General features: G+C 38.7%; 2 protein-coding genes across 3 annotated transcripts in view; both read right to left on the bottom strand.

The window, feature by feature from the left end:
- Positions 1-8,588, bottom strand: part of hdac8 (histone deacetylase 8) — a gene marked incomplete at its 3' end in the record, with an annotated part of 14,595 nt that extends 6,007 nt beyond the window's left edge. Inside the window, 9 exon segments of one of the 2 annotated variants that reach the window (XM_024287482.1) lie at positions 1,413-1,507; positions 1,981-2,153; positions 4,142-4,250; positions 4,330-4,407; positions 4,484-4,596; positions 5,598-5,739; positions 6,994-7,124; positions 7,522-7,574; positions 8,355-8,588. In XM_024287482.1, the coding sequence (XP_024143250.1) occupies positions 1,413-1,507; positions 1,981-2,153; positions 4,142-4,250; positions 4,330-4,407; positions 4,484-4,596; positions 5,598-5,739; positions 6,994-7,124; positions 7,522-7,574; positions 8,355-8,456 (996 nt within the window). In that variant the 5' untranslated portion in view covers positions 8,457-8,588. 2 annotated transcript variants of the gene reach the window in all.
- Positions 8,589-9,067: 479 nt separating this feature from the next.
- LOC112155682 (synaptonemal complex protein 3) lies at positions 9,068-12,835 on the bottom strand. Its single transcript, XM_024287481.2, has 8 exons — positions 12,719-12,835; positions 12,458-12,570; positions 12,280-12,314; positions 10,536-10,653; positions 10,287-10,386; positions 10,056-10,154; positions 9,629-9,733; positions 9,068-9,393 (listed from the first exon to the last, which is right to left on the bottom strand). The coding sequence occupies exons 2-8, from the start codon at positions 12,541-12,543 to the stop codon at positions 9,340-9,342; spliced, it is 597 nt and encodes a 198-aa protein (XP_024143249.1). The 5' UTR covers positions 12,544-12,570; positions 12,719-12,835; the 3' UTR covers positions 9,068-9,339.
- Positions 12,836-12,951: the final 116 nt, after the last annotated feature.

Below are 12,951 nucleotides of genomic sequence, written 5' to 3'. Positions count from 1 at the left end.
TCCATCTTCTCGACCGCTTCTTCCCTTTCGGGGTCGCGGGGTGCCGGAGCCTATCCCGGCTACTGAAGGGCGAAGGCGGGGTACACCCTGGACAGGTCGCCAGTCTGTCGCAGGGCCTCAATCACACACACATCCACTCTCACACTCACACCTAGGGCCAATTTAGAGTCACCAATTAACCTATGAAGCATGTTTTTGGACGGTGGGAGGAAGCCGGAGTCCCCGGTGAAAACCCACGCATGCACGGGGAGAACATGCAAACTCCACACAGAAAGGTCCCAGCCGGGAGTCGAACTGGGGCCTTCTCGCTGTGAGGCAAGAGCGCTAACCACTGCGCCACCGTGCAGCCCGAAGTTATAAACTCTTAAGGAAATTTTTTTAAATTAATCATTTTTGGTCTAAAGCAGCTTTTTGCTCAAACTTTTTTCTTCTTCTGAAATAAGGTGTGATGCTATAGCGTGATCACCACCTAGTGGCCAAACTGAAACGTCCTCCAGGAGAAGCAGAACAATGTTTACAATGTCAATAATCTGAATATTTTTGTTAGAACTTCTCTTTTAAAGAATCCATGAAAATATAATTATTTCACTAATAAACTTTAGTGTATGTAAACTGTATCAGATTAATATAAATATATTTAAAACATATGGTAGATTATTAAACAAATGTGTCTAAATGTGTAAACTCAAAATTGAACTGAGTATCGAAAGAATAGGAAAAAAATCAAAATTGAATCGATCCAAGCTGTTGTGACTCGAATCGTTTTTGGAAATTATTGATACCTAGCCCTAGTTTGGGTAATGTCTTTTTAATAAAATTAATGGAACTGTTTGAAAATTGATCATGGAAGAAAAGTTAGTAATTGTGGTTTGTGCCGGCTGGAATTCTTTGACACCAAGTCTTTCATACATTGGAAAAGAGCTGTGAAGAAAAAAGCCTGGAGCGAGATTCAGGAGATTTCCACCACTTTGACATTTTGCTCTAAACGTCTTCCAGCTGTAGGTACATGGCTAGTATCCGTAGCGACAGACCAGTGTGAATATACTGTATTATATATATTGTAATCTTAAAAGTTGTGATTTTTACATTAATATATACTTTATGATCTACTTTACCACAATATAGTGATCACAATTTGTTATCTAATAACGCCGTTATTGATGAGAACGACGACAGGAATGAGCTTTGTCTGAATGTCAGCCGTATAACTGCCTCCTTCAGGGCATAAAGCTGCCCTCGGTGGCTGTAGAGAACCATGTGTTTGAAGCTGCACCCTCCCCACCCCATCCATCTGACTCACCTGGACACAAACCCTGTATTGAGAAACAGGCATCTTTGATTAGAGGAGTGACTCAGCAGTCACTTTTGAGCGTGAATGAGTGCGTTTGTGTCGGCAGTGTGTGTGTCAGTACCTCGTGGTCAGGTATTTCTGAGGACAGAGTCTTTCCCAGCACTTCTGCCGTCAGGTACGTCCAACAGCGGGCCGTATTAGCAAGATTGTAACCTCCTGGTGGGACAGTAGGGAGAAAATTAATCTGTAAAAGCTGCTAGATTTAAACAAACGTATTATCAAATCTGGACCAAATGCTACCAAAGTTTAATAAATAGAACTTGAAAAACTAAAAATATTGAGGCTGGAATACAGTAAGCAGAGGAGAAAGACAAGAAACAGAAGTGAGTTGAGGACACGACATAGAGAAAGTATTTGGGACAGAGGAGGAGGCAGTGAAAGGAAGACAGGTCAGATTGTAGTCGAGTAAAATGGCTCCATTGTGCCGCATAATTAGGAGCTATCATCTGGCCAAGGTCTGCGGAGTCAGGAACAGGGCATGTTTGTGAAAGCGAGAGTGAGGGCAGATTTAAGGACCTTGAAAAGGAACACACAAATCAACACGTGAACACACCAAAGAAGAGGTGCCGGTACTCAAGAAAGATCCAAACACGTTCAAATGACAGTTTGACGGTCAGAAGGAAGCGTACCTCCTCCCAGCAGAAGAGTGGGTAGCTGCCACTGCAGCACGTACTGGAGACATCTGCCCACCCCCACTGGGGTCATGTTGAAGGAGCACATGGGGTCACCTGCCATGGTGTCAGCGCCCAGCTGCATTACCAGCGCCTCTGGGTTAAACTGTGCTCGAACCTCCTGCAGGACGCTAGACACAGAGCACGCAAGGAGAAACCTTCCAAAAGGCCAAAGATGTACTTTCTAAATACTGTCATTCTCTTGAAATCTGAATATTAGTTTTGAAACTTGTCACTCAGCTCATATCTCTTGCCCTCTCTTTGGACGCACCTCCAATTTACTTCTTGTTTGTCCAGAAACATACGTGGGAGGAGCTACAGTCTATAGATTTTAGCCTCATTGTTACACGGAAGGAATGACAGTATATCTCTTTTACAATGGATGGATTTATGTTTAGAGTTCAGATTGATTTATTTTTATTAGCTCTACATCAGTGGCTCCCAACCCCCGTGCCGCGGAACCGCTATTGGGCTGCAGAAATACATGAGCTACCTTAGATTATTTCTGTTTAGTTTATTTTCTGAACTCAAAGGAAGTTTTATTTTGGAAAACTGTTGGATTTTGTTCACAACATCCATCTTGGTTACACAACTCAAAGCGGCTAGCTGCATGGCTCCCTGGATTGCTAGGCTAGTAGCCCAAAGCTAAAAGGCTAACAAACAATAAAACGTGTTTGGAAAGAGTCTTCTGGGAGAAAAGAGCTAGTGAGGAACCTGAGAAAAGACTTCATAGTCAAACCGGAAGTCTTGCATGACATACGGAGTTATTGAGACAGTTGTTCAGCTGTTCTCATGTAGCAGAATGTGCTAAATGCTAATACGCTGCGACAGACTCTCCACTGTTTCACACAGATAATAAAGTTGGAGACACGGTGGATTCACGTTTATATTATAATTGGAAAATACCAGTTTTACTACGGTTGCATCATTTTATTTTACTTTATTTATCCATCACACCTTTAAAGTCGGATGTAGATGAAGCTAGCATCCTGTCGTTAGCCTCCACTTTGACATTAAGGACAAAAACTTCAAGTTCAAGCCAACCTCAAAGATTTCACAGAGAGTGAAGATTCAATCAATTAAAGTTGCTTATTTGTAAATAATTTTAAAAAGAACATTTGAGAATTTTCCTACAATTAGGTAGGCATCCGTTCAGAAACTTTGGCATAGAAAATGGTCATTTGTGTAGAAAAAAAAACAATGAATGAGGACTTATGTAAAGACAAAATATGATCAATCTGTTGGCTGTGAAAGATAATCGGAGCTTGGATTGAGTGTTAAAATGACATTCTATATCCAAAAAAAAAAAAAACAAGTAACGTTTCCCCTTTGGAACTTTTTCAAAGCAATAACAACTTCTACAAATAAGCAACTTTGTTTCATTGAATCCTAGTCATCTATATAAAAAATATCTACAAATATTTTTTAAGCAAAATTTCTTGTAGCTGCATTTTATTTTGAAAACAACATTTTCAATATATTCTGAAATTTTTTCAACAGAATTTCTTGTATTAGCCTTTTATTTTGAAAACACATTTTCAATATTTATTGCTATTTTTTAAACTATATTTATTGTGCTAGCATTTTATTTTGAAAATAAATGTTCAGAGACCAGAAGGTAAAAAATGCCAACTTCGGCCTTGTTTGGACCGGTCCATGAAAATACTGTCTAATTTAAAGCAGTCAGCAGCCTAAAAAAGGTAGGGGCCACTGATGTGTAACACATCTCCATGTTTGGGTTCATGAGATCATTCAGAGACTCTCTCGCCATGGCGAACTTCACCATCTACTGCAGGAGCTGCATCTGAATGATGGGCGCTTTCAGCGGTACTTCCATCTCTATGTGACAACTTGCTGTACCGCGATAGTCCAAATAGAGAGCAGATAAAAATAAAAATTAGACAATATTTTTATTTCTGTCTCAAAAAAATGCAAAGCTTTGGAGTAGAGCAATCAGGTTATCCTCCATGTTAGTTTTCTTGACGCCTGACCTTCAGGTTCTGGGTAATCCTAACAATCTAAGGATAACTCCGCTGATCCTTGATGCACCTGATGAATCCCTGATTCTTTTGCCATGACCTTCAATCTTTTAAGAGACGCACTTATGAGCGAGGAGTACCTGGTGAAAACTTGGTAGTATCTGTCGTCCTTGATACCGTCCTCAAGAGGAACGTTGACCGCGTACCAGCGACCTTTACCCAGCCCCGTGTCACAAAGGTCACCTGTACCTAAACACACAAAAACATGACTTAAAAAAGGGACATGAGAGTCCATACGAATCATGAGACGTCAAGAATAATCAGCTACCAGGGAAGAATCCAGGAGAAAACTTGTGCAGAGAAACGGTCATAACTTTGGAGGTGAAACTGAAAGCCTCTTCAACACCTGCAGAACAGAAGAAGAATCATCAGTGGATAATATGGTTATCACATTTCTATAACATTTAGGTTTACGGTGTTACCATCTCCGTGATGCAAGTCAACATCGATGTAAAGCACTCGTTCATATTTCTCTCTGAGCTTGAGGATTCCCAACACGGCATCGTTCACATAGCAGAAACCTGAAGCCTCGTCTCTACAGAGAGAAAAGAAACCATTTAACATCGTTTAGAACGGGAGCGTCAAACTCAATCGCATGAGGGGCCAAAATCCAAAACACACCTTAGGTCGCGGGCCGAACAGAATAAACATTTATTAAACACTATAAAACTACGTTTTAAAACTTTTGAACACAATTTTGATCTAGATATATAGCATTACCTGCAATAATGCTAGTGTGAATGCTGTAAGCTGAAATTGGCCACTGAAGATGCTGAAATTGATAGCTGAAAACGCTCAAGCTAATAGCCAGCTAAAATATTAGCTAAATGTAAAGTTAGGTTAGCCAAAACAGCTAGCCTGTAGCTAGAAAAAAAATTGCTAAACTTCAGAATATCTTAAAAAACTTAAAAAAATGCTAAAATTAGTAAAAACAGCTAGTGTGTAAATATTACCCTAACTCTAAAACAGTCAAAAAAAAACTTAAAAAGAAATTCCTAAATTAGCTAAAACAGTTAGCATGTAGCTGAAATACTAGCTAAACAGCCTAAAAAAAGAAACAAAAGAAAATCCTAAATAAGCTAAAACAGCTAGCATGTAGCTGAAATATTTGCTTAACTCCAAAATAGCCTAAAAAATCTTAGTAAATGCCTAAATAGTCCAAAAAGATAGAAGAAAGCCAATTATAAGCCAAAACTATAAAACCATAACTTTTTTACATAATTATGAATAATAAAAAGGCAGGAATTTTATTCCATAATAAACAACTTAAATTTTAAATAACCTTCAATATTGTACTCTCCAAAATAATATATTTTGTCATAAATATACGATAGAAATAACCACAAGAAAACATTAGGCCATTAATAATAAAATGAAATGATCTGGGGTGCTGGATATAATTACCCAGAGGGCCGAATCTGGCCCTCTGGGTAATTATTTACTTTGACACGTGATTTAGACAATTATTTCAATATTTCTACAAAAAGATGTAATTGGGGGTGATCCGTTTTCTTCCCGCACCAATACTCTTCTTACTTTTTAGCGTGATGCCACCCTCCTGCCCAGTTGATGGCCACGTCACATTTCTGGTCTAACAAACACTGCGCTGCTGTTAGTGTAGCGCCCCCTACTGAAGCTGCGTAGTCAAAAATGCCCTCTGTGACGGGACAGTCATAGCCTGCAGAAGGAGAGACACGTGTGTGAGGACAAAAAGAAGATTTTTGCTTTCAGGAAAAGCAGAAACGGTCTCAGGTTTTCTATCTAGATGAAGGAGAAGGAATGAGTGTTACAGCAAAGAACAGAAGAAATGCAGAATTGTTTTAAGTCGAGGTTGTAGTGCCATCTAGTGGCCATCCAGAAACACATTTGTCTTCTTTCTGTTGCCATGTACGGAGATCCACCACAAAGTTCAGACTGAGTCAGAGAGTCTCTGTCTTTTGTAAACCTAACAGTAGGTGTGTAGGGAAAAATCGATTTGGTAATATATCACAATATTTTGTTTGGAAAATGCTGACAAGGCAATATTGAATGTGGATGCATTAACGCGAGCGATTAATAGAACTTGCGACAGACTGGCGACCTGTCCAGGGTGAACCCTGCCTTCGCCCATCAGCAGCCGGGTTAGGCTCCGGCACCCCCGCGACCCCGAAAGGGACGAAGCGGTTAGGAAAATGGATGGATGGATGGATTAATAGAACATAATTAATTAAAGACGCACTGCATTAATGACCTCAAGCATCCTGCCGTGCGATCAAAACAAAAACAAGATCTCTCAAGGTTCAGCTTGTATTAAATTTTCAGTCAAGGTCACAGTTTTTGTTGTTATGAGACATGTATTATTACATTTTTTCTTGGGATGGGTACCAAACCAAAACTCTGTGCCCGTGGCTGCTAGTATCAGTATACATGATATGTCTCACGATACATATTGTGATATGATACATATTGTGATATGATATATGTCACATGATACATATCGTGAGACGCACATCACAATACGTACCGCAATGAGAGAGACATATCATAAGTATCGTATTCCGAGACAAGTATCACGTTACGTATCACGATACATATCGTAATATGATGCATATCTCACGATACGCATCATGAGACACACATCACAATACGTACCATAATGAGAGACACATATCATGATACGTATCGTATCCTGAGACACGTATCACGATATGTATTGTGAGATGCGTATCTCGATACCTATCATATCACAATACGACACGTATCGTGAAACGCGTACCATGATATCGTGAGACGTGTATCATGATACGTACTGTATCGCCAGACTCTTGCCAATACATACCCCCTATTAAGCATTAAACCAGGATGGCAAAACGTCTTTTCACCAAACCACTCCACAAACGTCTTCAGTCATCCTGAATTTTAGCTAACAAGAGAAGCAGCGTCTCTTTCTCACCCAGTCCAAAGTCAACAGACTGGGGGTCGTCGTTGTCCCCATCCTGGCTGATCTTATGAAGATGCTCCAGATAAGAGTCTGTGTGGAACTTCGACATTTCCTCCATGGTGGCGACACGGGGTTTCACAGTACTGAGAGGAAGAACATGGTAAGTACACGTCTATGAAGAACCTCGTTCATCCCTCCGTTTAGGGCTCAAACAGACAGACGTCCTCTGGATGAACCTTAAAAGTCCAGCTGCTCTGAGAGACAGAAACCCTGAGAAAATAGCCTGAGGATACATGAAAAAATGGAAAAGCTAGCCTCACAGTTTCTGACTGTGGGCGGTCAAAGACTCTAAATAAATCCAATTAGTGTTCTTGCTACATTTACTTTATTTCGTTTTATAAGAAAAACAAGCAAATTCGGTGAAGGTTGGGTTCAGAGATAAAAAGTCATAAACGAGTCTTTAATAGTTTAAAACAACCCTGTGAGAGAAGACGCTATAAATCTTAGCTGACAACAGATGTCTGAGTCCAACAGTTTCACCTCATGTGGTCCAGCAGGCCGTAGGCTTCGATGAGCGAGTGCACCATGCTGGCCTGTGGATGGAAAAGAGAAAGATGGATTAGCAAGTGATGTAGAACCAGCAGTTGAGACCAAAAACCTTTTAAATCTGACTCTGCTAAATAAAACCCACTAAGAAAATGAGACTAAATTTTAAGCAGATACTGATGAAAATTAGAGTTTTTTTTTTTTTTTTTTAAGTTCTGGATTTGTTTCAGAGATAATCTTTTTAAGAATGTTACAGAAAGGAATTCTGGGAAAAATCAGGGAAGTAAAGACAAAACCCACAAATTGTGGAAAAAGACCAACAACGCACACATTTAACGAATAATTACGAACCCGAAACTGTACACAAGTGTGAACAATGTGAGATTCGTGTGTTAAAAAAAACGAACCCAAAGAAAGTGGAAACAGTGCAGAGGAACCAAATGGGTTTCAGCGCAAATCAACAGAGGAACCGGAAGTCACCTTTCATAAATTTCAGAATTGAAGCATGTTGGCAAAAGGGTGCTGCAAGCAAATGTGTCATCATCTGCGGGGTTGTTTGAAATATTAATAAATTGTTTGGCAACAAACTAAAAAAAAATATATTGAGCTATTTTAATACGGATTTGCTTCGGTTGGATCAAATGAATCCTGGAAAACCCTGGAAATATATTTATTTGGGCTTTTAATGCTCAGAATAATTTCTCCAACTAATAGCTATAGTTCGTACCTACAGCTATTTTTTATTTATTAACGCACAACTTATTATTATGTAGCTTTTAGAGAAAAAATACAGTCAACAAACCCCCTTCTCTGTCACAAACACTCACCCGTTTCGGTACTTTGGACAAAGTATCGCAAGTTTCCAGGAGCTCAGCGCTGTAAACATACGCGACTCTCCTTTGGCTGCCGATGCCGTCATCTCCACTCATCCCCGCTCATTTACGAAGAAAAGACAGACTGACTGCTTTACAGGATAAAGATGTGTTCAAAGATGCAGCTGGGAGATGCTAACAGCTCCTGTCTGCTCACCGCTGGGGTCACACCGTCAACAGTCCCCGGAACGAAGTGTCCGGCGGTCACACGGTTCCTGTTAAAATTGCTGCAACAAAGGCAGAATTTTAAGTAAGGAATTGTCATAAAAATGTAATTATAAGGATGGATTCAAATACTTAAATATACTGTATTTTGCTTAGATTTCTACGAGGAAAAAAAAGCAGGAACCATATACGCGGACTTTGATCAGTGACGGACAAGAAAAAAAGGCATTATGGGAATTGTTGTAGTTTACCATTTTTTGGTTAAGTTAAAATTTGCATCTAAATGGCTTTTTAAGCGTTGAAAGTTGTTCTAGAATGGTTAGACTCATTAAATCGCATAAGTGTTCAGATTTGCCAAAGACAGCACAGCTTCATAAATAGATTTTTTTTTGGCTTTTGAAGCACAGAAACTTTATTGAACACACTTCCTTGCACAGTTACAGAAAAAGCCAAAGCCACAAAAATAAATAATGTAATAAATTAATGTTTCCGAGTACAAAAAATAAATAACATGTTTTTAATATTATATCACTACAATAAAAATCTAATAGAAAACATACAAACAATAAAAACTACAAGAGTAAACTCCCATCTGAACATGTTTTTCCTGAAGCTTACAGGGCCAAACTGAGCATGCTCAGCAAAGCGTTGAGAATATAAGATGATAAAAAGGTCGGCTAATGCCAGAGAAATTCAAAAACGTGACAGTAACATGAACCGCTCAGACCGGAGCAACACTTCTTTGCAGCTTGTCTGTTGCTGTGGTAACAGAGATCTAGAAGAACATGGTCTGCAGGGACTTGCGGACTGTGGCCATCTCCTGTTGTTGCTGCGGAAACACAAATTCAAGCTTCACGTCACATCATAGACAACAGTTGTATTATTATTCCATAAAAATGAACTAGAAAGTGTTAAAACTACAAAACTGATTGTCGTGTTCTCTGTATATTGTAAGCTCGCTCTTATGGTTTACATCACGTTCCTTCTCAGAGCAGAACACATTTTGTCACTGAGGCAGCAGTAAAGTTTGACTAAACACTCATAATGGAACTCAATCTACTCACTGCTTCCATAAGTAGTTTCTTCTGCAGAGTGGCCATTTCTTTTTTGAGTTCTTCCTGTGATGCTTGCAGGAACTCGTTCTGACTCTTCTCCATCTCTTCCATATTCTACAGAAAACAGAGAGGATGTTCTTGATAAGAAGTCATAGAAAAACTGCATCTTTACAAACATAAATAAAAATAACATTTGTGGAGTGATGAGAAAAGCTGGTCGCCATTTTTGTTGCACTGCTAATGTTAGGTTGGGGGAGAGGGTGTAAACAGATGGATGATGGGAAGTACGGGCAGGCTTACTCTGCTGCAACGGTGATGGAATTTCTAATGAACTATGTCCTAGAAAACGACATAGGTTTTTACATTTAAACTAAAAACTCCAAATTTAAAGACCACCGTAATGCTTTTACAATGGATCCAAAGATAATCAGCCCACCTTCACAAACTGATCATACAACTCTCGGACTACTTTCAGCTTCTGGTTCTGTGCAACTCTGGCCTGCTGCAGGATCTTCTGCTGCTGCCGAAAAAGATTCTGTCAACATAAAGAAAAGTTCTGCCAGTCAAGAAAATGTCATCACAAAACAAGCATCTGAACAGTTTAAAAGGCGGTCAAATATATTATCAAAAAAAAAAGAAAGAAAAAAAGCGTGAAGAGGAAACTGACGCCGAGCTTCTCCTCCTGCTCTTCGGTGCGATGTGCTTCGGCCTCCCATTGCTGAACGGCAGTAGACACGCGCTGAGAGAACTGCTGCGTCGTCTTCTTCCTGCACACACATCATCCGTCAGTAGGATGACAATTGATGCAGTCAAATAGTAAACATTGTTTAGCATTTTTTTCTTAATTCTGTGACTGAATATGTAGCTTGAATTCATCTTTTTAAAGCTCTTTCAAATAGTTTCAGAAGAAGAAAACCTCTGGCCATGGTAGTTGCTCCACAGCTGCTCCAGTTTGTGCTGACTCCCTGTCATGTGGTTCTTGGTCAGACTCTCCAGGTGCTTTTGCTTCACCTGCATGGCCTTGTTGACATCAGCTGTAGGAACCATTGTAAATTCTAGGTTAGCTTTACATCCAATATGTTTCATTAAAGTCCCACTCTGATCATCTTTTGATCTATAGAAACCATTCCCAGTTGTTAACACACTCTCTTGCTAGCTTAAAGCTCCACACAACCCCAACCTGACATTAGTGGTGCAACAAAAATGGTGAGAAATATTGGAGCTATCCAGTCGTACAGTTTTGAGCAAAATAGCAGCTTAGAGGAGGAAAAATGAAGACGTTATTTGGATCTAGTCGTCTACAAGTGGATGCATCGGAATGGAGCGGCCATTGTAGCTACGATTGTTTTCCTCTCTGCTTCTGATTGACAATAATATGAATAAAGAATTTCCATTTTAATCTTCATTTTCTTAATATGCAGTATCAATCAATCATACCAAAAACCCACCTCAATTCTGCCCAACACCCACCCGACATATGACCTTAATCATCCTAACATCCACCCAAGAAACCCACCTTAACCCCCCCCCCGGCATGAGCCTCAACCCTTCATATGAAAACATGAAATAAAAAACTGAGTAAACAAAGTATGACTTGGCACCGCAGTAAAAGAAACAGTATTGTAGGGATCCATTCATATCCAGGGCTAGCAGCCCACATAGGGCATCACCACAGAAAATAAATAAATAAAATAAAATAAAATAAAAAAGAAATAAAGTAAAAATCTAATAAAATTATTAAAAGGATTAATATAAAATGGTGAATAAGGATTAAAAAATGACAATAAAAAATATATAAATGTCATATAAATATGATAAAAAAAATTGGTGTTAAGCAACAATGGAAATAATAGAATCATCTAAAAGCCAAGTTAAAAAGATGTATTTTAAGCCTCTTCTTAAAAACTTCAACTGTCTCTGTGGTCCTGAGGTTCTCTGGCAGGCCATTCCACAAACGGGGACCGAAATGGTGAAACGAAGCCTCACAGTAAGTCATGGTCCTTTCCCTTGGTACAACCAAGAGGCCAGTGTCAGAGGACCTCAGTGTCCACGAGGGTTCAGTTTTAGGGTTAAGGTTAAAATACATAAGGGGCAATACGGTAATGTGGATGTCGGCCTCACGAAATGAACTTCCATCAGTTTATATGCTAGTCGCACATAAATACATGTGAATAACATCAGAGTTTTAATTTAGGGTTTATAGCTTAAAAGGCCTATATAGAGTAGAATAACTTTATTGTTATTGTACATTGTACAACAAAATTGAGGGCAGTTCTCTTTTGGTGTATTTGTAAAATTATTATTTAATTAATTAACTAAACTAAAATACAAATACACATGGATAAATTCAAAAACACACATCCATACAGCCAGCAAATGCATGGCTCCTGATGTAGTCCAACCAAGTTTACAAGAAGCTAAAACATTGCATTAAAAAGGCAAATATTTTTTTTTTAGCTTTTAAGAGTATTATAATGATAATTCCTCATGAAAAACAACCTAAAAGTGGTATTTTTTTAATATAATTTACTCTGAAAGGCTTAAGAATAGCATAATATCCACTTTAAAGAAGTTATTCATGACTTAAACTTTGAAATTCTATCAAAATTAATTTGTCAATGAAGTGATTTCAGCAAATAAAAACAAAAACTTGAACTTACCCCCAAATTTTTCCAACATGGACTGAACCTCGTTCCTATTTTTGTGAGAAAGATGGTGTTAAATGACACATTAACAACATGTAATACTGGTATGTATACACCTGTTTATATGATTCAAAATTAATTAATGGACACCATCATAAATGAGAAAACCACAAAGTTGATCACTGAAGTGTACCCAACAGCACATGCATCCCCTCCTTCCTCAAGGACAGCAGCTGATCTCTTCTTTGCCACCTTCTCCACTTTTCTCCCAGACTCCATTTTCCAGCTAAAGCTAGATTCTGCTTGCTAACAAAAACAAATAAAAGCGAAGATTTGTCGACGACAAACGGACAGAAACACTCGGTATCTATCTATTTTAAAACAAATAACATTCTAAACACAACTAAAGCGACACTTTAGAAGAAACTACGCGCTAAATCAAATGAAATTTTACCTGATAACAAGTTCAAACGCGACGTCTTCCCGCCCAAAAGCCGACTTGTCTCTCTGACTTGTGTCCTCGTGCCACTGTAAATTTGACAAGCACGCGAACACCGGAAACCCCCTTTCACCACACCATATAAGGGAAATAAATAAATAAAAAGAATATATATATATATATATATATATATATATATATATATATATATATATATATATATATATATATATATATATATATATATA

The sequence above is a fragment of the Oryzias melastigma genome, linkage group LG18 (genome assembly GCF_002922805.2).
Source record: "Oryzias melastigma strain HK-1 linkage group LG18, ASM292280v2, whole genome shotgun sequence".
Taxonomy (NCBI): Eukaryota; Metazoa; Chordata; class Actinopteri; order Beloniformes; family Adrianichthyidae; genus Oryzias; species Oryzias melastigma.
This window is presented reverse-complemented; position numbering and strand designations above follow the sequence as displayed.